At 37.8% G+C, this 24753-nt stretch overlaps 2 protein-coding genes across 2 annotated transcripts in view; one reads left to right on the forward strand and one right to left on the reverse strand.

Annotated features, from left to right (window-relative positions):
- The window catches only part of myo9aa (myosin IXAa), a 151860-nt gene extending 132583 nt beyond the window's left edge, over positions 1–19277 (reverse strand). Inside the window, exon 1 of the mRNA XM_059347879.1 lies at positions 18969–19277. The gene's annotated coding sequence lies outside the window, so the exon portion shown is untranslated. The remainder of the gene's footprint in view (positions 1–18968) is intronic.
- Positions 19278–20905: 1628 nt separating this feature from the next.
- senp8 (SUMO peptidase family member, NEDD8 specific) lies at positions 20906–24595 on the forward strand. The gene is made up of 2 exons (XM_059352811.1): positions 20906–21172; positions 23258–24595. Exon 2 carries the CDS (start codon positions 23277–23279, stop codon positions 23940–23942), a length of 666 nt encoding a protein of 221 aa, XP_059208794.1. The 5' UTR covers positions 20906–21172; positions 23258–23276; the 3' UTR covers positions 23943–24595.
- Positions 24596–24753: the final 158 nt, after the last annotated feature.

Genomic DNA, 24753 nt, shown 5'->3' on the forward strand with positions numbered 1-24753 from the left:
AAACCGAAAGATTTTCATCAAAGCCAATTCAAAACCCAACTATTTAAATGTGCATTTACTCCGTTTTCTGCTTTCACTGTTCTTAAGAGTTTGTAGCTTTAATATAAACATTGTTATTGATTCTGTATACTGTCCTTAGTTGTTGTTGAGCTGTTTTAATACAGATATTGTTTACACTGTATTATACCATTAATATTACTCAGCTAATACAGTAAAGTACTTAAAACAGAGAAAAGTTGGAAATTTCCATGTCTGAGAGTCTAAAAAAAACAAAAAATGTCATTTCTGCATTAAAAAACTACTTTCACGATGAATAGATCATCAAAATAGTTGGGGTTTTTTTTGTGTCGATCAACTAATCGATTAGTCGACTAACCGTTGCAGCTCTGTAACCAAACGTGAGTTTTCTTGTGTCTGAACAAGGGAAAATGTCTACATCCAGACATTGCAGTGATGGAGAACCACAGAGTTTGTCAGTGTGAGTCAAAGCCATAAAACTTAAGTGAGCTAATGCTTTAATAGCCAACTGTTATCAGAAGCTGTTGGTGTGGAGCGTTCTTCAAGGAAACAGCTTGTGATTGTAATTAAAGGCTTAAAACTACCACATGATTACATGTAATAATTAAAGAGATCAAAGGGTTTTCCAATTAGTCGCCTTACGCTCTCAGAGTTCCCTTCTTTTTTTTTTTTGTTTGCAGTTTTCTCAACACGCCTGTTTCTGTTTCACTGAGGACTTTCCAGTGTTCTCCTTTACTCAATAATCTATAAATGCCAAATTATGATCTAATTAAGCTGCTACAGGTGAAGAAACATGCTGAACACTGGTGTAAACTGTTGAGTCTGAAACAAGGCCCTTTGCTCTTGGACTGACCTCACATTAACATTTTATTGTTTTAGAGAGTGGAAAAAAAACGTGTTTTTCCTTTCAGACTCTGGAAATATCAATATGACGCTGCACAGTCCACATTTGGCCGGTGGAATAGGAAAAGTACACCACCCCGCAGTGAGAAGGGCCAGCGAGTGGAAGGAGGCACGTCGTCAACAGCTGCTGCTTTTAAAGGCATTAAGTGTTTTAATAGTTCTCTCTGGGAAATAATTTCCAGAAATGTAGATCGTGAATCCAGTTTTCTTGAAATGTAACAAAAAGAAGTTTATTAAAATCGATATGGGTGGCTTTTACAGCATGTTCTGAGGGGTAGAAGTAGAAATATTTAAACAGCAGAGAGGCCAAGTGAAGGTGGACTGTGGGAGAGATTTCAAATGTAAAAAGCAGAGCTGCATGTACAGACTCTCATATGAATATGAAAGGAAAGATTCAGAACTGGCAATCTTCAAAAGTAAAAGGAACTATTAAGTAGGGATGCACGATATTGGATTTTTTGCCGATATCCGCTATACTGATTTTTTACAACTCATTTAGCCGATTACCGATACCGATAATTTTTTCCTGCACAACTAATACCCACAATCAGGGCAAATTTGGCCAATTTCCCAATTGACATAATAAGTAAACATAACCTGTGTTCACTGGGAACATGTGAAAAATGCAACTGTACAGCAATTAAACCCAAATTGAATAAAACTACATGTGGGTGGTTGACGTGAAAAGTGAAAAACAGAATAATTCAAAAAATATATGTCAAATGACATACAATTATATTCCCTTATATGTGAATAATTCAAAACTGAATGTGTCCATTTCTAATTCTTCATATATTTGGCATATTATTAACTTTTTGGTGTGGTAGTCCTAAAATGTGTCCACCGGTGCAACAAAATAAAGAATGTCATTATTTAATTCAGAGAATGTTGGACAGATAAGATAGATAAGCCCAAGGCATATTAGTTATGAATATTTTTTATCAATTTACATTATTTTCAATGATCAATCAATGTAAATTGATAAAAAATATTCAGATCAATACTTAAACTGCGTTGTACCAAAGGACTACCTTAAGACGACCAGTTCCAACACTGCACGGAAATATTAATATTATGAAAATATTTGAGACAGAACTGATCTTGTGTGCAGTCCACCTGCTCCAGAGATGTCTTCTGTCCTTCCTGATTCTGGAAGGACCCCTCTCAGTAATGGGGTGGTCACATTAATGCCTGTTTTATATCTACATCATGGCGTTGCTCCAGGAGGACACCAGTTTTGCGGACAAAATGTAATGTGTCATAATAACTCTACATAGGGACCTTAACACTTATATCCTCTAGATTCATTAAGTAAACACTCGTATGACATGCATTCAAGTATTTTAATGTATTTAGATTAATTTTTCATTAAATTACAGTTGTTTTAAGATAAGTAATCCTACCTAGGACAGTTGCACCAGTGGACAAATGTCATGTTCAAAACAGAATATTTGCATAGTTGAAGAACGATACTCATTGTTTGCAGATGGATTAGATGTAGAAGAATGAACTGCATATTAAAACATTTATTTTAATGAAATATTATCAAATTTTAGTAATATTTGTCACTGGGAACACAAAAATTGAGCGTCACGTCAACCACCCATGTACCTTACAGACTGCTGCTTAAATTCAAATTGAACTTAAAACAGGAGCCCAATATGTGACAACTTAATCTGCACTGTGCAAACAAAATCACAAAAAGTACAAAAAATATAAGCAGCTTCAGGCCCTAATCAGAACATAAATAAATAGGTGGGCTCAGACTACACTGCACAATTCTATGAGCTACAAACAAGGTGCAACAGAGAGCACCCCATTATTTAATCAGTTTATTATTTCTTCTTCTTATTATTATTATTATGTCCGATAGTTCATTTTCAAGCCAATATCATCCGATACCGATAAAGTGCCGATAATATTGTGCATCCCTTCTATTAAGCCCTAATAAAAACTAATAGTAGGGGTGTAAATCATAAGTTGTATATGGATACTATATCACATCTATTCTTTGGGGAAACAATGATATTTGCTCACAGGGTTAGGGTTAGGGTTAGCCTAATATCAAAAGGAACTGTATAATATATAAGAACCTGTATATCAAAAAGGAACTAAAATAGGATTATACACTGTTATTACTGAGCTCTACCAGATGTTTAAATGAAAAAGATCTTGTTTTTAAATTCAATAATTAAAAGAATAAATATAAAGTGTGAATTTTAAAATAAATACGTATCATAAAGAGTATACGTGTCTATATTGTCACTTTGCATCATGATATTGGATCATGGATCACTGAATCTATATTTTAATTCAGATTGATGTATTGTTACACCTCTAATCAGCGGATATTAGCTCATTGCAGATATCAGTATCTGTGTATATGCCAGCTATTAAATAAAATAAAACATCAAAATAAAAAGATAAAAAATAAGGATATAAAAATTATAAATAAATATAGTAAAATAATATCAAATAAAAGTTTAATTAAAAAGTAAGTAGTAAAAAGTAGCAAAAATATAAAATAAAAATGTAATTTAAAAAAATTAAAGTTAAATAAAATAATAATAAATAAAGTAAAAATAAATGTAAAAATATCCCATCAGTCTCCCCCTTTCTTTCTGTCACTATCTAATGAAGCAGAAAAATGACAAAAAAGAATTTAAAAAAATAAATAAAATTAAATAAAAATAAATATAGTAAAATAAAAATAAAATTAAATTAAAATAAATATAGTAAAATAAAAATAAAATAACAAAATGCTAGAAAAAATAAAATATAAATAACAAATAATACATTTAGTAAAATAAAATTATTGATATATATTGTTAAATAAAAATAAGATAAATAATAAAGTTAAATAAAAATCCCGCTTATCTGCACTCGGGTCGCGGGGGCTGGAGCCGATCCCAGCTGACATTGGATGAGAGGAGGGGTACACCCTGGACAGGTCGCCAGACTATCGCAGGGCTTAAATAAATAGTGTTAAATAAAAATAAAACAATAATAAAGTAAGATAAAAAATAAAAGTAAAATTAATAATAAATATAGCAAAAGAATGTGCTTTTCTACAGTCTGTCCACCCATGTAATCGGTCCTGCCTGATACATTTCAATTTTAAGGATTTTTCACAATCAAACTTCCTGTAAACAAAAACATTAAGTAACAATTGACAAAACTGGTTGTCAACAGTTGTCGATGTGTTAGCAGAAGCAGAAGCGGCAGAGAGAGAGAGAGAGGGGAGATGAAAGAAAAGGAAGGAGGGAAAAGAAGAGGAAGACGGCGAGGGGACGAGGAGGTATCATTGACCCAGATTATGCACACTCCATTTCCCCCTCAGAAAGGGAGTCTGTTGGGCCAAACGGACCCATTCAGGCGCCCCTGGCCTGAGGAAAGACAGCGCTGAGGATCAGCCAGGACTCCGGCGTGTTTCCTCTAGAAACAAGACGAACTGTAAACGACACTGAGATCTAAACACAAATGTATATGAAGTCATGTAGATGCAGACAACGGGATGGGTAACAAGGAGTTTTCTCCAAACACAAACAGACTTAGAGAGGTAGTAAGTGCCAAAAGGACTCATCTCGTCTTTCATAGCTGAATGGAGACGAGCAGTAATGACTGTAGCTGCTCTCACTGCTCGGTGCCAAGAAGCCTCCAGCCTCACAGCGATGAGCGAGAGATCAACACTGTTTCTTATTTAGAATACCTGTGACCAGGTCAAGCATACACGCAGACAAAAGACATTAAGACATAAAAAGAGTTCCCTTTCAACCTCGGGGCTCGTTCGCGGACTCGTCATCTTCACGGTCAATTAGCTGCAGTGAATTTGATCAAATTAGCTGCCAAAGGTTTCTTTTGTGAAGCGTTGCATAACGATACAGAAGGAAGATTTCTTCTTTAAGGCCATTCGACACCTACATCCAGAGCTATTTCAAAGGCATCACTGTGAATCATGAATACATGAGTGGGCACCAGTGATCAAAGAGAACCATATAATGTAATATATTAGATTTTTGGCAATGCAAAAGTACACTCAAGGACAAGTGTGCAAGTCAGTGTGTGTTATACTGTGTCAGCTCACAGCAAGTTAAAGCAAACATACAGAGTCTGACATGATGCAGTGCAGTCAGCTGCATAATCCTGTTGGCTTCATTTAAAACAGCTCATCAAACACCTTTTTTTAAATATAAATTATGATAAACCCAATTTTAAATGCACTAGTCTTCCCAATTTATATGTCCTTACGTTGTCAAAGATATGCATGTTTGGACACAAGTTTTAAATGATAGGTTAAATATACTGTACCAAATACTGTACCAAAGCTATGAAAAAAAGATCTACAATCAGATCTTCAACCAAAGGCAGCACAGATTAAATAATACAAGGAAATTAACCAGACTGGAGGCACAAACATGCAACCAGAAAGATTAAAAGAAACATGTTGTGGCATCAACAGAGGTATAAAGTATTGTTATTTTATACCAATATTGTATCCAAATGTAAAGTCCCTCTCCAGACTTGTGTCAAACTATGCAAAAAAAAAACTCTGAGAAGACGCTCGAAGCACATCTACTCTTCCTCCCTCACAGAGAAACTCTAGACTTGGGCTTCTCCAACGCTGCTTGCATGTTAGGTTGACCACTGACAGAGCAGTGTCTGCAGACTGCAGGGACACTGTCAGCGTCTGGTCTTTTTTCTCTGTTACAGGAAACATCGGTGAGCCTCTGTTGTGCAACAAATTCTGGGACTAGCGAATGTATCCGAATGGTAAGTGTAGTTGGCATTTTTTAGCTTGTTATCTTTATACTGGTAGGGGATTGGTAGCGTTTGTGGTCAGCCTGTTCTCCCGTCAAAAATGTCAATAAAGGTTGTGTGAACAGACAGCACAAAATGAGCTCCGTATTTCACCGTCCGCTGTAATGCGTCCGCCTCGAAGTTCAAAACGGCAGATTCCCAAATTTGGTGGGAGTCTGGGGTGGTGGATGGGTTGAATAAGTGACAGACTTTCACCCAAGAGAGAGGGGTTCGCGTCCCGTGTGAAAAACAAAACAAAACCATTTTTGATGTGAATCCATTGATGTGTAACTACTTCACTACCGGCATTTACGTATATTTATTTACTGTAACTGTCTTTTATAACACCTTACCAGGACGTTTTTTGCCATAAACCTAGATCAGTTGTTTTAAAACATAAATCCACAGAAACTGCAGCCTTTTATACAACCGCAGATCGTGCGTGTGCTATTTTTAGAACGTGCCGTTGTACCGCAAGCCGTGATCATACTGATCACTGCCGTGATCTGCTGTTTATGTTGGAGAACTTGTTGTGTTTGTGGGACATACAATAATATCTGCTACGGTGTTACAGTGTGTTTTCACTTTCTGGAAAGTTAAGTCTGCGCTGCGCTGGAGGTTTCAGGTTTCTTTTAGGGCTTTCAATCGGCTTTCCAAAGTAGTAATTTACCTAAGCGAACTTGCTCGACGTACGCTTAAATCTCATATTTTAACCCAGTGTGCAGCCATCTCTCCCTTCATTAGACGCATGCAGAAACACCTCTAAATACAAACTTTGCACGGTTATAAGTCAGTGAAGTTAAGGTCAGACATTTTACAGGACATACATGTTAAAAAAAACAACACATTTGTGAGTTCAAGGTGACTTTAAAACAGGTATTGTGACAACCTGAAAGTGAACAATTCTGTGTGCACTTCTGTTTGTAGATCAGTTGTTTTCTTGCAATGATACTTGAAATGTAAAAAAAAAAAAAAATCACTTTTATAAGTCATTTTATTCAAAAATATATTTTCATAACTTCCTTTTTTGTGCAACTTAAGTTTAATTTCTTTGTGACTCAATCTTTCCATTAAATTTACGTTATAATTTATTCCAGAGAGAATAAAGTAACACAGAGAGACTCTAAAATCATTTAGGTAACAGAAGCAGCGTGCGCCTCCACCGGCTGATAGTAATGACATGTCATCATGTCTAACTCGGGGTCTGAATGTTAAGCATCATTTTAAGCACATCTGTTTAGCGTATTAGGAAAAAAACATGACCTGTAATTACAGGGCAGCCTTACAGTGGCTCTCGCTGAGGATGGGGGACGACTGCTGTCTCTGCCTGCAGCACACCACAGGCTGTTTGAAACCTGATCCTGCTGCTGCAGTCCACAGACAGACAGACAGACAGAGCTGCAGGCAGCGGGGTGATAACGCAACTTTGGCTTTCAGGCTTCGAGGAGACGACAGAAGATGTTGGCGAGAATCTGTGGAGAGGCTTGGTATACGTTATGACCTCACGTTTACTGCACACCCAAAGCTTGTGGAGAGATGATGTGCAGCTGCTTTTAGTAAACTGTGGTCAGAAAAGAAATAAACTTTCCTAGTAATAGGAAACTTCCATCCTCAGATACCATTTCACTTTGTGATCATGACTTTAAACCTCATTCACTTATTCCTCTCTTCAGTCTGAGACTTCCTTTGTGTCCCAGAGTGCAATATGACAACCAGACAACATGCATGGTCTTGTTTTTTATAGTTTGTTTGTACACAAAAGCTTTGCAAAACAGGGGCCAAGAGTTTGTGGATAAGTGAGCCATTAACGGAGCCATTAGTTCAAAATTTAAGCTGCATGATTGTCAACTAATCAATTAGTTGATTGACAGGAAAAATAACTACGAAGATTTTTTTGATTATCAAAATAGTTGGCAATTTCCCATACAAAAATGGCTGTAGGTTTCCTGCTTTTCTGGACTTTGGAGGGCTGGATATTTTTCTATTTTCTGACATTTTATAGACCAAAAGATTAATCAATTAATCAAGAAACTAATCATTAGTTCCATATTCTAATATGGATTTCTTCCTTTGTGATCATATTAATATAGTGCTGTAACATATGAGAAAAATATGCAATATGCAATTCTGTTGACTGTCGCAATATGGACATTACTCGCCAGAAATAAACTGATATTTGCAGTGTACTCAGACTTGCGCTGACCTTGTGCCACATAGTCTTGTTTGAAGGCACCACTTCCTCTCTGGCATTCGTACTTTTGTCACACTTTCCTCCAAAAATAAAGAGTAAAACAGATCTAATAATAAACCTCAATCACGAGTGTGCAGAGTTTGACCAACTGGACGATGCTGCATGGCACATATCAGACAAAATAACACCTCCAGACATAATATAAGTACAAGTATAAGTAATATAATATGTCGTTACTATTATAAAAGTGCACTATTCCAGCCTTTCAAGATGTGTTTATGTTGTAAGTTTACACTGTGATCAAAACAATACACAGTGCTGCCTGAACAGTATCTGATTATGTTAATTTGTTTCAACACACATCCATGTTTAAAATAGACTTATTTCACCAAAAGAGAGCATGTTTCCACAGAGAGTTAGCATCAAGAACAAATCTTTCTAATCCCACTCTCTGAGAACAATACTTCATTCTCCCGGTTGAGAAGGTCAGAGCGGTCCAGTGCTCCATCTGAAGCCTCATTAAGCTCACACTGGCTCCTAAAAAATTACTTCTTGAGAAAAAACTCATTACAGTTGGCCTTTGAGTCTCCTCACAGAGCTCACCTGCTCCGTGCTGCAGCTCAGCCGGTGTGACGTGTAGAGCAGAAATATTTGCTAAGCTGAGACGGCTTCACTGTTAAGTGGGCTCTTTGCAGGCCGGGTGGAGGACTCGGACTCTGTGGAGACAATGGAGACCCTCTAATCGTCTCCAGGGTGTCTGACCATAATCGTTCAACCAGACTACTAAGTCACGGCGATGAATGGGCGCTCTGAAACGCACCAGTGGATGATCAGGGTGGAGGCAGGTGGGTGACAGAGTTAAAGGACACGGACGTTAAAGTCAACATGGAGAAACAACAAGAGTTGGAGGGTCTATTTATCATTCTGTCATAATAAATCTTATGACCTGATGTTTTAACGATCAAAAAATGATTCCTTTAAAACAATATGAGACTACTCAGTAGTAGAGTATTTCTATCATCAACAGAGTAATACTTTAATCATCACAGCCTGTTTTATCCTTGTTGATGTTTGCTGGATGGTTAAATTGCACCCAAAACATACAAGACAAAACACATTATTATTCCTTCTAATGGACTATGTATCAATTGTAAACTGTTTTTTCCTATTACAACCCTGATTTCAAAAAAGTTGGGACGTTGTAAAAAATTTAAGTAAAACAGAATCTAATAATTTGTTATTTATTACGTAAATTCAGTTGGAAACTGCACAAAAACATATTTAGTATTCAAAGAAACTTTTGTTTTTGTAAATATACACAAAGCAATCTGTTTATACCTACAATTTTCCACAGTGTCCCAACTTTTTCAACTTTTTGGAGTCAGTTGGAGAAAAATAAAACACTTAGAGAGTGCATACCTCCACCAATCATCTTATTAGTTATTTGAACACACAACATATTCAAAAAGTCTGTGATGAGGTGCATAAGTTAAAAAGGTTTTGTAAATGTGCAGAAGTTCATGAGAAAGTTTTAATTCTTTTTTAAATGTCTCAATGTTATGAAATTCTTTACAAATGTCAAAAAATTGGAGTTGGATCCTGATCATCATAAACATAACTCGTTCTTTGGCCCAGCCATTAACTTTCTGCCAAATTCAAACAAAAACTGGTTACGAAAATGTATAGATATCCCAGCAACTTAAACACACAAAAAGTGTAACTAAAAACCTCACCAGCAGCAGAATCTGATACAGAAGAAATTCCACAGCATGAAAACTGAGATTTAAACTAATTATTATCGAGTACTGATACTAAATTTTTGGGGACATTCAGGGCGCTTACCCTGAAAAGGTTGTACCCATCCCTTAGATTTATTTAAAACAGATATAAAAATCATCCATCAACGAGCTAGAGAACGGCTGCAACTTCATGCATCTTCCATCATTTACTTCAATGAAACTAAAATATTTCATCCCACCCACTTCTGCAGTTAATGATTAGATTTAAGAATAATCTTGTAGTAGCCTGTATCATCTGCTTGTTTACTGCTCTGATAGCTGCGGTATAGATTAGACAGCAGGAGCATTCCAACTCTCAGTGAGCATGTCTCGATCCATCTTATCGCAGCCTGTTTGTTGTCAGTTAGCCACAACTATCTGCGCTCTTCCTCCCCTGCTGCCTCGTTCTGACAGAGCACAGACTACTGTAAACTCACAGAATTCCTCACAGATAAGAGCCGCGGCGGTACTGTAGAGGGTCCACGCTCCTTCCTCCTGAATAGAGGAGAATATCTGCTCTGTTGTGTACATTTTACACGACACAGGCAGTGTTGTCTCTATCGAGAACTTCAGTTCAAAATGTAATTTTAACTGTGATTAAATACATTTTGAAAGCAGTTCAAACTGCAGTCTATATGTTGCTGAGGCATCTTTCTGCAGACATCCTTTCCTTTAGCTCCACGCCTCCTCTCTCTTTTTATCTTTACTGTAATGAAGGCAAAATGCTGAATTCATACAAGTTATTTTAGGCATTTTCACATCAGATTTATTACCTGGCCTTACTAGTAAAGCAAAAATATTGTCTTGAAATGCATAAAATCAACTATTAAAAAGTTATGTACAAACTTGATTCGACCACCTGTTCTTCCAAAAGTGAAGGATTTTAATCTAATCACTTCTATTCAGCCAACACTCTCCATATTAATTTAAATTGTGATAATTATTGCTGATTTTAGAAATGAAAAAGCGCTAAATGTAGTTTGGGATGATTTACAGGATTGTAAGAAACTTAAATATTTAGTTTAGAAAACTTTTTAATGTGCTGATGTCAGTTTTGGCTGTGAACTCCATGATAAATGAGCCAAATCTTTGATTATTAAAGGTTTTTTCATTCATAAAACAAGATTATTTACGGCAACTACAATTTCAGCATCTCCCAACGAGACTTAACTTTACGGAAATGAAAAATGCAAATACATTCAGGGTGTTTCACACCTACAGTTTGTTCTCTCTGGTCCGAATCAGTTCATGAGTTTGTGTTTCCCCTCTGTTTGGTTTCTTTACTGTTATTGAATACTTCAATATCCCCTAATCTTACATACACTATAAGGCCAGTGCTGCCATATGAAGACTTCACCAAGATCTTCACACTTTTCCCTGATAGTTGAAGTGATTTTGAGTGCAGCTCTGCCCTGCAGATGGACATTATCATTGTGTATCGTTACACAACAGCACATGCCTGAGGATTAACATTAGGCCCTGTCCTGTCTGTACCGTAAGGCTGCAGGGGGCCAGGAGCTATTGTCACAGCTGTGTCACAACACACACACACAAAAATTCTGCAAATCACAACTTTAGTTTCCAGTCGCTGCTCCGCTGCCAAAAACCCTGCAGTAATGTGGTAATTTAGCCTGATAATACCTCTGGACCTCAGGACTATTACGAGTTTGTGTACTCCATGTATAACTACAGAAAAAAATACTCCCTCCTCCACTAAATCAGTAATTAATGAAGTCATTTTCAATCACATAATAACTTTCAACCTATAGGTCTTAAAGCTTAGCAAACTGTATTCTTTGCATGACATCCAACTTTTCTGTGATTTTCTACGCTTTAACTAAATTACCACAGGGGGTTTCTCACAACAAAAAAAAGACTTTGAATGCTTTCTCTTTGTCCAAAACAAAACCCTGGAGGATGGAATTTAATTTAAGGGAACACAAACTGAGCTTCCAAACAGATCACTATTGTTTGTTGACTCTAGTTCCCATTTTAAGGGATTAATTAAAAAAAAGAACGAGTTAAGCTCATTGCACATAAACTAAATTGCAAAGAACAACACAATGCACTTTCTTCTCTCCATCTCACTCCAGCTACTGTTAGCAGCAGTGAGTTAATGAGGGGAAATGCAAAACGCGGGGAAGCTGAGCCTTTGAGGCCAAAGCCTCGCTCATATAATGGCCTACTAAAGAAAGGGGAGCTTTGTTCGGTGCAACACAAGTAGGTTCCTCTTTAATGACTTCATGTGCATGCCAATCACTTACGCCACACAATCCCATCATGCGGCTACAACAACACATTTCAGGACATCCCAATCATGTGAGGCTGCAGCACCTGACTCCTGTTCTTCCCCCAAAAAACACAAGCTGCGAGTCGGTTCAGCAGGTAACACCCCGGAGGCTGAGGATGGCGGTCAGTCCTATTTTAAGATCATGTTAGAGACTCACGGGAGCTGCACACAGAGGGCTGTTACCCCAATGACAGAGAGAGCAAAGCAGCATGTTGGAAGAACCGCTTCACTTTACAAACACAGGGTTACAGAAATTAATTTGGAGATATATGCTCTGGGTAACAGATGCAGCCTTCTTCAACTGCGTCCATTAAACAGTGGTAATATGCTGAGGTGTGAATCACCAGAGGCCCCACGATACGATTTTATCCAGATACTTGAATCACGATAAGATATTATTGCGATTTTAAGCATTTTGCAATATGGTATATATTGTAATATATTGCGATTTAACTGTTTAACTGCATTTTGTGTCTACAAAATTAAATTAAATAAATAATTGTTTTGTCAAATAAGAAAAATTCTCAGTCTATTCATCTCACTTCAGCCTTTTTATTTCTCCTCAAACCCACAGACTGACCAACAAAGTATTCAGTCAAACTGAACTGAAATCAAACATGTATGGATGACAATAACTGCAGCATTTTATCAAACTTCCCTTAACTTTAAGCTTCGCTGCTCTGAATTTTTTTAAAATTAAACATTAAAAAAAGCCTATATTTGCAGCATTATTTCGACAACTTCCCGACACGATATCATGGTGCCTACAGATTTGTTAGATCTTCTAGTATCTCCAGTATATATATATATATATATATATATATATATATATATATCCTAAAATTGAGCCCACTACATCCTCCGGAAAAAAACAAAAACGGCGAAAATAGTGACGGCCACCGGAACACAAAATATTGATACTTGGCGGCCATGAATCGATATAATATTGCGATACTATGCTGTATCGGTTTTTTACCCCACCTCTAGTAATATGTTGTATGTAGTCCTATTTAAAAGGGATAATTATTAAAGTGGTGTGGTATGAGGAATTTGTTCACAGCCAGTGTAATGGATTGTGGTCGGCAAACCCCCAGTTTAGTTTCTGTAATTGTGTGACTTTGGGTTTTTTGTGTTATTTTTCTGCTGGCGAGTCCTTTCAATCAAAACAATGGTGCAATGACGTCACTGAAGTCAGTTCCTCCTGGTTACTATTCCTTCATCATTCAAGAGGTTTTTACCTGGAGCCGGATTATACACTGAGGTCTCTACTCTCCAAAACAAACTGACCACATGATAAAAAAAACAGTTAAAACATAGAATAAAGCAGTTTGATGTTAAAAATCTGTGTTTCTCTGATGCTGTTTGGCACATTGGCAGAGGGGCTGTTATCAGCGGCAACGTTTTCTCAGCTCGTTTCTTTGATAACTTAAGATCGAGACGTTCAGGTGGTTTTCACCAGGAGCCTAATTATCCACTGAGGTCTCCTACTCTCCAAAGCAAACTTACTAGGTGATTTAAACCGCAAAAAAATACGGAATAAAGCGGTTTCACCTTAAAAATATTTTTCTCAGATGCTGTGTGGCTGAGGAAGGGCTGGAGCCGAGCTGTCGTCAACGTCTGCTCAGCGTGTTTTTCTCTGATTACTTGGTATCAAGATGTCCAATAATTAAAATCCTTCATCCAGTTAAAATGTATAGTTTAAAACAACCAGGACGCAAAAACTGCATTGTAAAAACTGTGGCTTAAAACAAGATCATTTATTACAACTTCTGGGAGACAACCACACCCCTGACACTTGCATGTGATAACGTAAGTACAAAACTCAACAAAATACATGCAAAGGTCTAGTCAATTTTTGACATATTAATGCGGAAATGTCTATGGGTTAGCTTTGATTCCTCAGTCACACATAACATAAACAAACTGACTGAGGCAGCGGTAGTCCTGCAACTTCTGTGTCATGTGAGGTAAAATTACTGTTTTTGTCAATGGAGTCAGTTGGCTTTCAAGGGAGCATCAAACTGCTTCGGTTCCCCCCACGTAAACTTCAACAGGACTGTCTGAAAGCAGAATAAAGCATTGAAAATATTCTAAATATAGCGTGCACTAATACTGATATTGATTATTTGCTGGTGCCCTGTCCACAGCAGTATGTGGACTAGCTTCTGTGTCAGAGCTCTGGCCTGCCTCTACTGAACCCCATCTACTGTAGGTAATACACCGACTATGGTATCTCATACATCAGATCTCAAGTATCTTATACATACAGTCACATGGTTTCAGGGTCACAGTGCGGTGAACTATGAGGCAAAATAAATACTTTCCTCCTGTTCAGTTTGAAATGTATCATAAAGTAATACAGTTTCTTTGGAGTAAGCAACAGAAATCCCACAGTAATGATACCCACCCCCCACCCCCACCCCCACCCCCACAAAAAGTGAAATATAAGTGAAATCTAGTGTTCTGGTTATTTAGAATACCGTAAACGCTCTTTACCTCAGTCCAATTCTGATAGCTGCTGTACGATGAGCTGCAGCATTTTCTACAACCACAGACATATTTCACTGTCAGAAGAATGAGGCTTCTATATAAAGACAGAGCTATTTTACTGCTGATAAATATCTCATGACAGGAGGGCTTAAAACTGCAGAGTGGTGGTTTGCTCTTTCTGCCATCATGATGCCTCAGCTGCTCTGCATCTGAAATGTGCAGCAGTATATTAATGACTCAAACTCAGAGGACCTTTGGAGGGTCCTTCTTTTTGTGCATAAAACAATTCATGGAGAGGAAGGTCATAAAGCATTAAGGCTGTTGATGTTCAGCTGATGGCCACAGTTTTAATGTGACAGAATCTGTGTGAACTGGAGCTGAAGGCAGACAACAGTGAGGACACACCCCGACAGGACAGGACAGGACGTACAAGGTGACAAAACCTGAAGTCATTAATTAAACACTGACTGGATCCCACATTATGGAGTAAAGTTGTTTCAAAACCAGCAGTGCTGTACTGTGGCGGTCGTTGATGAGGTTCTGTAGGCAGATTAGTATGTTATCAAGGAAGAAATAGATTTATTCTACTATATCTGCCAATGGCTTTTAGCAGATAGACTAATATTGCAAAGGGCCCAAAACACACACACACTGAACATTTGTATTCGGGAAGGTGGAGGTTTCAACAACATATAAATATTAGACATTTATCATAAACTTAATCCTGGTCGGTGGCACACAGCAATAGAGGTGGGAATCACCAGAGGCCCCACAATGTGATTTTATGCCGATACTCGAGTCACGATATGATATTATTGCGATTTTAAGAATTTTCCGAAATGGTGAGTATTGCGATACAGTATATTGCGATTTAACTGTTTAACTGCATTTTAGAGAAAATCCTCAGTTCTGATTGGGAGGCAGCCATGTATGTAAAGAGGAGACTTGTGGGAACCCAGAGAGCCTATTTTCATTGAGATAGCATGACGTCAGAGGTCACATGACCACTTTTGGTAGGCATGGTGCCTATAGATTCCTTAGATTCTCTAGTTACATATGGTACCAGTACAGGTGCATTTCAATAAATTAGAATATCATAGAAAAGTTTATTTATGTCAGTAATTCATTTCAAAAAGTGGAAATAACACATTATAACACATTATATACATCCAATACACACATAATGAAGCATTTCATCTCTTCATTTATTTAATTTCTTGTAATTATAATGATTATGGCTTACATTTTATGAAGACCTAAAATTGAGTGTCTCAAAAAATTGGAATATTACAAAAGACCAATTTTAAAAAGTATGTTTAATATGGAAATGTTGACCTCTCAAAAGTATATCCATCTATATGACTCAATACTTGGTTGGAGCTATTTGACTTGAACTACTGGAAATGGACTTTTCTATTATATTATAATGTATTGAGATGCATCTGTATATTCCTAAAAGTTGGAACACTAAATATCGATACTTGGCGGCCATGAATCGATATATTGCCACGCAAAATATCGCAACACTATGCTGTATCGATTTTTCCCCCCTTACCTAGTAATCTAGCAATTAGCCGATAGCAACATTAGCCGTCTGTTAAGTTATCATTAAGCTTAATAATTGAACCACTAAAGTTAAAATGGGCGCAAGGGTTAGGGTTAGGGTTAAATGTTTTTTCTTTACATGAGTAATAGTGTAGATGAAGCACCACATTATGTTGAAAATCAAGCATTTTTCAAGGACTGTATTGAAATTCAAGCATGTTTATCTACCAACAAAGATGAGGAAGGCGCAAGATTGCTCAAATGTCATGTCAATGACTGTAGTTGTACAGCATTCTCTGTATGTGATGGTTCCTGTTTAACAAAGGCTTTAGCCTGAGTCATCCAGGCCATATAACAATAACAGCAATCATATCGCATCCATGTAGGGTTTGCAGTCAAAAGCTGTTAAAAATATGACAATTTACATTCATAAGACATCTGTTTGCTCGTTTTTTTTCTTTAACACATTGATATGAGATCAGTATTCTGTATCAGGTGATATGCAAGTTCAGGTATCAGTATCAGGAGGGAAAATATGGTATGAGAACATCTCTTTTATGCAGCTTTTAAAATTAAACTTTGCATTAAGTGATGGATTTTCAAAGTAAAGGTATGTATACCTTTATCAAACTAGTCTTAGAAGGTTATGCACGTTCTTCCAAGTGTTTTAAAGTAGAATTAAAAGGGCAGATGGTCTTATTCCAATGCTGCAAAATGTTCATGTAACCCTTCAGATTAGCTCCTGCAAAGCCTCAAAACTGATCCTCCACCCTCTCAGACTGCAGCCCGGGCCTCTCAGGTGGTGTCGGTGATATCGCCCAGTGCAGACTCGGCCCGGTGTGATACAAACTGAGGCCAGTCTTTTAGAAATAGCAGACAGAGGGGGGCCTGCGGGGTGTCAGATGTCGACAGGGACCAGTTGCTGGAGTCTCAGCCTCTCATGCTCACAGCAGCTGTGTCTTCTCAGACCTCACATTCCTGCAGGACAGACCCACTTTACTCTCATCACCTGTGCTGATCTGAGGCAGTACGAGCTCTCAGGGGAACCGCACCGCTACTCGGATTAAAGTCGTTTTCTTTAGCTTCTCACAGATATGAAAGGACACAGGAAGAGAGCTATGAAGGTGACACTTATAAATGACCGTACTAAACTGATCTTACAGGCTTTATCCTGTTTCTGTTTCAGATGTGTGCTGGAGCTGCACAATTAATCGAATCACAATCACATTATGGACTACTGCAATATCCAAATCGCATGAATGTGCAATATTTGTTAAGGGCAAAGTAAGTGAGTCAAAAATACCTTCATGTCTTTCTTAAGAATATTCACACATGAATGTTAAAAAATAGCCTTAATAACAGCAGAGATTATGGTAAAACCTGTGTCTCAGGAGTTTTTATTTCTTTTCATTTTCTGTTCAGTTTGTTGGGCATCATGTTGTCTTGAATGTTGGTGACATTATGAAGTAAACAAACCTGCATGTAAACTGCCAAAAGTGATTGCAGTAATGTCCAAATATCAAACAATAAGCTATGAAAATTAGAAAAATTTGAATTCCTTCTGATTTCATGAATCATATCGTGATAAAAACAATTGCAATTATGGACTTTCCCCGAATCATGCCGCTTTAATTTGTGCACATATGATTACCTTGTGTTTTTTCACTGCCATTTATTGTAGTTTTCAGTTGTTGTTTTTTTTACTCACTATTGTTGTGCCATTTACTTAAAACACCACATTATATTTAGCCTCAACAATCACAAAAATCCTGTCCATAATCTTCTAATAGAATTATAATTATTATATAACTCTCTCACAGACACGGTGATGGAGATGATCAGTGGCACCCCAGTGCTGTTAAATGAATTGCAACATCCCCAGTTTGAGTCCATCTGGGGACCTATTGTTGCATGTTCCTCCCTTCATTTCCCTGCCATCCCTCTACTGACAGCTCTGCAACAAAACACCATAAAACGAGTACAGAACAAGGTGCTGAAGCTCTCAGCAAAGACACAATGCAGCCCAAAGCCTTCAAAAGTGATACAGCAGAGAACATCTTCCAGGCTACACTGAGGGGAGCCCTACACAGATTGATATCTGGTGTTGTGCAGCAGGAGTCTGAAGTCGACTCTCGGTCCACTGCACAGACGGAGACGTGCAGCCATGATTCAGCAGCTTCTTTACCCCATCAGACCTCCCTGTACAATTACAGCTGCTTTGCAGTCTTTATTGCATCCGCTGCATTATAAGCTGCACCGTCTGACCTCCACTAAATAAAACATGTAAACATTTACCCCACCCACCCTGCTGCAGACACACACTGAAACATAGCACACTAAATCATCCTCTACAACCAGGTTAATGTGATTGTTAAACCGCTATATAGGTTATATGTGAATGTGTCTGTTCTATATTCTATTTTTTGCTGCATCATCCTACTTTGCATTCATTTTTGGCTGCTTTTCGAAAGCCTTTAATAACCTGCACATGGACTATATAGATAAAAATGTGCCCTTTTGGCCAAATCTGACATTTATGTCATAATAAAGCAAACTGATGTGTTATATTTATAAATAAATGTAATACAAAATTAACCAGGATTACTAATTTTGACACATTTTCTTGGTGGCTTTCAGGCACTTTGTAGATGACATAACCACTGAGCTGCAACTCAAACTTTTCACAAGCTTTCATACCACACACACACATTGCTACACACACCTCTGTTTGTAACTATCCATTCAACAAAAGCGCCGACTAAGCCCATACACACCTTAAACAGCATGAACAACCATGTTGCAAATGGCTGGAGGTTTAAAAAGAAAAACAGTTTCTTGATTCATTTGGTTGCTCGCAGCCCCCAGAGCCCCTCGTCCCACCGCGGGGCAGCCCACAAAACACACACACCAAACACACACAGCATAGGGTCTAAGAAGAACTAAACATCAGTCTTACCTCCAGACGTGAACGCTGAAGTCAGTAGTAAAGTGGGACCCAAGTTTTCCGTCTGCTCTCCTGATGGGCTGCAGAGCCGCACACACTTGTAGCCACACAGAAACCTAAGTCTCTATTTAATTCCCTGCATTACCCTTGAATTAATTTGTTTCCTTCTCTCTCCGGTGAGCTCGCCTTCCGAAACTACTCCTCGACATTCACCTCCGCGTTGGATACCTGCGCTTTTCTTTCTTTTATCCGTGTGTGTTCGCAGTTTGTTGTGTTTGTAATTAAAAAGCAGTCCTTCGCAGCTCGCTGACGGTCGCTGAAAACTCCACTTTGCCTTGCTAATCAGTGCGGCCGCTGCGGGGACGCGCGGCAGTGCGCGGTCACGCTGCTCCTGGGCGGGGAGACAGCAGAGAGGGAGGGACGGAGCCAAACCTCCCGGTACACCGGAGAGCCGCCGGGGCTCACAGGAGCGCTTTTAATGTAGTGGCCGCACCGGGTACTGCAACTTCTGCCTTCATCATAACGACCCAAGAAAAAAAAAAACGTTTTTTAACTTCATAGTCATTAGAAAAGGAGCAAAATATCTCTATTTGAGGTCACTGAAGCGTAAAAAAACTCAGGAATACTTAAAATTAAACTACATAATGGCAAAACACGGGATAACATATTAAAAAAATATATAAACAGATTGTGATGGGATTCAGTATATTTGCATTTATGAATGTAAAATATATTTTTTAAAAAAACGATAGTGAGTTCCAATGCAATATACATTTTTTTGTATGTTTAACCTTTAACTGAAAAACACAATTTCCAGTAAAAATGTTTTTTTAAAAGCCTATAAATACTGCAATATAATAATATTACAGTATTTAATATATATATATATATATTTAATAATATATAAAATATATACTGTACTGTACTGACTATGGCATAACAAGGAATAAAGATGTTTCTTCTTTTTCACTCAAAAAAGCCTATAAATAAAATAAATATAATTTATGCTTTGAAAAACATTTTGATGGGGTTTGGCCTTAGTAAATTTGCATCTATGAATGTAAAAAAAGTTGCAAAAACTAGAGTGATATTCATTACAATATACATTTTTGTATATTGTGTTCAACCTTAAACTAAAAAAAACACAATATTGAATAAAAGTTCATTAATAAAATTACAGATAATATAATCCAAGACAAATACCCGAAATGGGAAAGTGTGGGGAAGCTTCTTCTTATTTTTTAGTAAATAACTTTTATTGAAAAGCATTTTTTGAGCGAAGCACTTTGTAATCCTAACATCAGAACATCAGAGAATGTAGTACAAAGAATGAGAAATTAAATTAAAAAGCAATGGCTATTTTGATCCATAAAAGAAAATATGCATATAGAGAGAAACAAAAGACAAAAATAGCATAGCGTATATGAACAATAGACTGTATACAAAGATATACACAAGATATATATAAAAATATTAATACAATTAGCCAATTAATGATTTTGTGAATTGCTGGAGAAATTGGAATTAGTGGACATTCATAATTTTGAGGCTGCTTTTTTTTTTACCCATTAATGAAATTCCATGGATATTTAATTAGAACTATTATTTATTTCATTGTTTATTTAAGTTCAATAATACACCCATGAGTATTTCTAGTCCTAGAATGAATGGGCCACCATCTTTCAACGCGTTTTCTCTTGTTGAAGGCATGACCCGCCCTACTCTGCCTCTGATTGGCTTACCTAGATATTGTTCCTGAACATTAACCAATCCAACTCCTCATACCAACGAAGGCAACGCGTACTAGCCAATCAGAGGCAGAGATGGGCGGTACAAAACATTTGGCAGACGGAGTGAAACAACAGGAAGTAGGCACAAAATAACACGATAACGATGCACAATGAGCACACCACATGACATTAGATGATAGTAAAAACATATATAAACGTGTATTTTTGAGATTATTTAAGATTTTTATGACTAGAGATATTTTAACTTCTACACACGTGGCTTTATCTCTGATGTTTTCATTTTAAAATGTAAGCACATATAACTTTTTAGTCCCTGCATGTAACAACACAGACTGGTCGCTTTCAGTAAATGTACCCTGTCGCAGAACGTTTAACGTCTTCCTGCATCGGTTTACGTTAGTCACTGCAATGAGGGACAAGTCTGCAGTTTTCGTGGTACTTTTTATCTGAGTGTGTCTTTTACAGGTATGGACATTGAATCAAGTGCATGTGTTTTAAGTTTGACAATACATTGTTTGTATTCTAGATGCTAAAATTACTGTTTGGCTGAGTTGTTTCGCTTCGTGCGGTGGTGAAAGTGACGGTTAGCTAACGGCTAGCTTTCATCAGCCTGCTGGTAAAACGATGAACTAAACGCATTGCAGTGATGTGAAACTCCGCAGTGGAAACACCGGACACCGGCAGCCTGTAACGTTAGACTGTCAGTTATATGGCCGATCAAACGCCATTGTTAATATTTGTGAATAACATTTGCTTATTGCGATAATTCAGTTACAAGTAACGTGCGGCAGCGAGTAACGAGCCAAGATGGGACCAGAAGTGATTCTGTGTTTAACTTCAGCAACGTTTCTGTCATTTTAACGTTAATCTTACAAATCGTCACCCTGTTAAAATAACGCCTAACTATTTTTTTCAAGTTTTGCAGGAGACAAACATATGGCATTTATTGATCATTAGTAATAACACTGTGTCTAAATTATGTAACTTAAGAGAAATAAATGACTTAGGCAATTTTTTGAACAAGCCTTTGTGAAGGTGTCTACGTAAGAGTCACACAAGCCTGTCAGAAACATGACATGACAAGTATCATGAGCATTAATGTTACTTCAAAGTGTCATTAATGTTCATGACACATCCTATGTCATGTTTATGACACGCTCATGTAACTCTTATGTAGACACCTTAGAGTAAAGTGTCAACAATAAAACACTGATAAACTAAACTGATAACTAAACAATCTCCCTCTAGCTCTTCTTTGCTGGGTTCTTATCTGATGCCTGTGAATGTGGCAAATTGTCAAAGAAGTGATGATCTTAAAGGGGTAAAATCACATGATCTGATCAACTGAGGATGTAGGCGATTTTACCATAGGTGGTCGGCGTGATGAGATGATTTAGGCAAAAAAAACAATTTTGACAAAAAATGACATGGGCGATTATTTTAACAGTATGACAAAATACAACTTTAACACAGCTTCATCTCTGTGCAGTAGTATAAACTTGTCTGTCCAGTGAATATATAACAACTGGGTTTGCATCATCGTGTTCAGGATGAGCTTTGTGACACATCACAAAGTGTCATTTTGAACCAGTTAATCTCTTAAAAACAGACTTAGACAAGTGCTAAATATTCCACTGCTGCAGATGACAGTTATCTTCCCAAATGACTAATCAGAGGATTATTGTTCCAGCTAATCTTTTGCAATAAACTGACATTGTTTCGTTTTTTCAAAACGCCCACTCCATTTTCCTAGAACCCAAAATGACACCTTCAAACTGTTTGTTTAGTCTGACCGACAATCCAGTTTGATGATCTAATGCCAACTACTCATTTACAGCACTTCAATAGAGCTATTAACTAATATGTTATTTATTGATTCATGAGTACTTTCTCAATTGAATTTTAGATTTTTTAACCCAAAGAGATATAGTTTACAATCACACAAGACAAAGGAATGCAGACAGTTCTCACAATTAAGAAGAAAAGTGTTTGGTTAAAAATAAACAATTATTAAGAATTCACAATGATTTCGTCACATAGTCTGTATCAGACAATAAAGACCTTGAAATGAAATATCGGCTGATAAGATGATGCTGATGCACATGTGACACAAACTGTTGACAGTACAAGTCCAAAGATTATGTCCACAGTGTGAACGTTTTTTAAAGTGTCAGAAACAGAGTTGCTTTTTGCAATAATTGCTCAGCTTTCGGTCATGTTTTACATGTAACCTAAGTTGTAGCGGTTTTATTGTTTTGGCCAGGGAATGTGTACATTATGCTTTAAAAGCTTTGTTTTTAAAGTCAGAATCTTCCACTACCCCATCTCGTTAACAGCAGAAATATTAATGTGTTTATTCCATTGTAGGAAAGATGTAGTCCACAATTAGGTGGATAAAAAATATTTTGGCAATTGGCTTAAATAAGTTCGGAATGTTGGATATTGGTGAAAATCCAATATCGTGCATCCCTAAAATTTTCCTAAATAAAAGTTGATGAGTGAAGAATGAATGAGCTAAATATTCAGCACTAAAACATTTTGTATTTTCAGACTGACACTCTGTTGGAGGATGGACCCTGTAGTGCTGAGCTACCAGGACAGCCTGCTGCGGCGCTCTGATGTGTCCTTACTGGAAGGGCCTTACTGGCTCAATGACCAGGTCATTGGTTTTGCCTTTGAGTACTTTGCTGCTGAGCGCTTCAGAGTCCTGGGGGAGACCATCACCTTCATCAGCCCGGAGGTCACCCAGTTCATCAAGTGTGCTTCCTGCCCTGATGAGTTAGCCTTGTTCCTGGAGCCGCTGGACCTCGCCTCTCGCCACTGGGTCTTCCTCGCTGTCAACGACAACTCCAACCAGAGCGCCGGCGGATCCCACTGGAGCCTTTTGGTCTACCATCACAACTCCAACCACTTTGCACACTATGACTCTCAAAACGGCAGCAATTCCCTGCACGCGCGACGTATCGCCAGCAAGCTGGAGCCTTTCCTTGGCGCGGGGAGGAAAGCGATGTTTGTGGAGGAGCCCTGTCCGTCACAGCAGAACAGCTATGACTGTGGCATGTATGTTATCTGCATCGCGGAGGCCTTGTGCGAGAAGGCCAGGGTGGAGGGCTCGCCACGCCTCCCCGTGCAGATCATCACCCCAGCCTACATCACTCAGAAGAGGGCTGAGTGGTGCAGACTGATCCAGAGTCTAGCTCAGAACGACCTCTGCTGCGCTCTGTCCTTCCCTTAGCACGTCGATCGACCCTCACTATATGCAGAACAGCTGTCGGCCTCGACATATCTACTGCTGGAGCCTCTGAATGCACTCCTTCAATACAGTATATAACTACATATATTTCTATTACAGTCTCTGTCATACTCCATAAAAGAAAAATCTCTAACGATTTATTGGTGTCATGTTTACGCCTTGTATATGCACAGCAACATACAAAATGTAAACCTGAACACCGGCATGCCTATAAAGGAATTTACTCCCATGTACATATTTACAGAGGATGGAGAATGTCATGTCAAAGACGAGGCACAGACTTTTCTTTTTCTCCATTGTGTTGGTTTGGGGCGAATGTAGAAATGTTTACACAGATTATTGCTCAGGGTCATTTTAAATGAACTAGAATTGACGATAAGAATGTGAACCTTAACTTTGGCTCCTACTTTACGTCGCATATTCATTTTGTCTCTGTTTGAACGGGCAAACAAACTTTTTAGTTTTAAAGAAAATTGCTGTACGAGGGTGAATCGTGCTGTGACTGTTTGAGACAAAGGGCAATGTTGAGTGGTGGAATGTACGATATGTTCTCACAAAAAACAAGTATCAAACCTACTGTCTGTTGATCTAATAAAATTTTATTGTTGTCACATTTTTGTTGACAAAATGGTAAATTTGCTTTGGATTTTTTTATTAAGGCTCCTTTTCATTAAGTTATAATCCTATTCATGTAAATATGTTAACCAAATGACATGGGATTTTTGAGAGTGATAATTTTGGAGGGAAAAGTTCACAGATTACTGATATGGTGGCAGATACAGTCATGGAAAAA

The sequence above is a fragment of the Centropristis striata genome, chromosome 2 (assembly GCF_030273125.1).
Source record: "Centropristis striata isolate RG_2023a ecotype Rhode Island chromosome 2, C.striata_1.0, whole genome shotgun sequence".
NCBI lineage: Eukaryota > Metazoa > Chordata > Actinopteri > Perciformes > Serranidae > Centropristis > Centropristis striata.

Bases quoted from the DNA above. Each gene is read 5' to 3' on its own strand.
- senp8 (XM_059352811.1), top strand. From the start codon at position 23,277: ATGGACCCTGTAGTGCTGAGCTACCAGGACAGCCTGCTGCGGCGCTCT.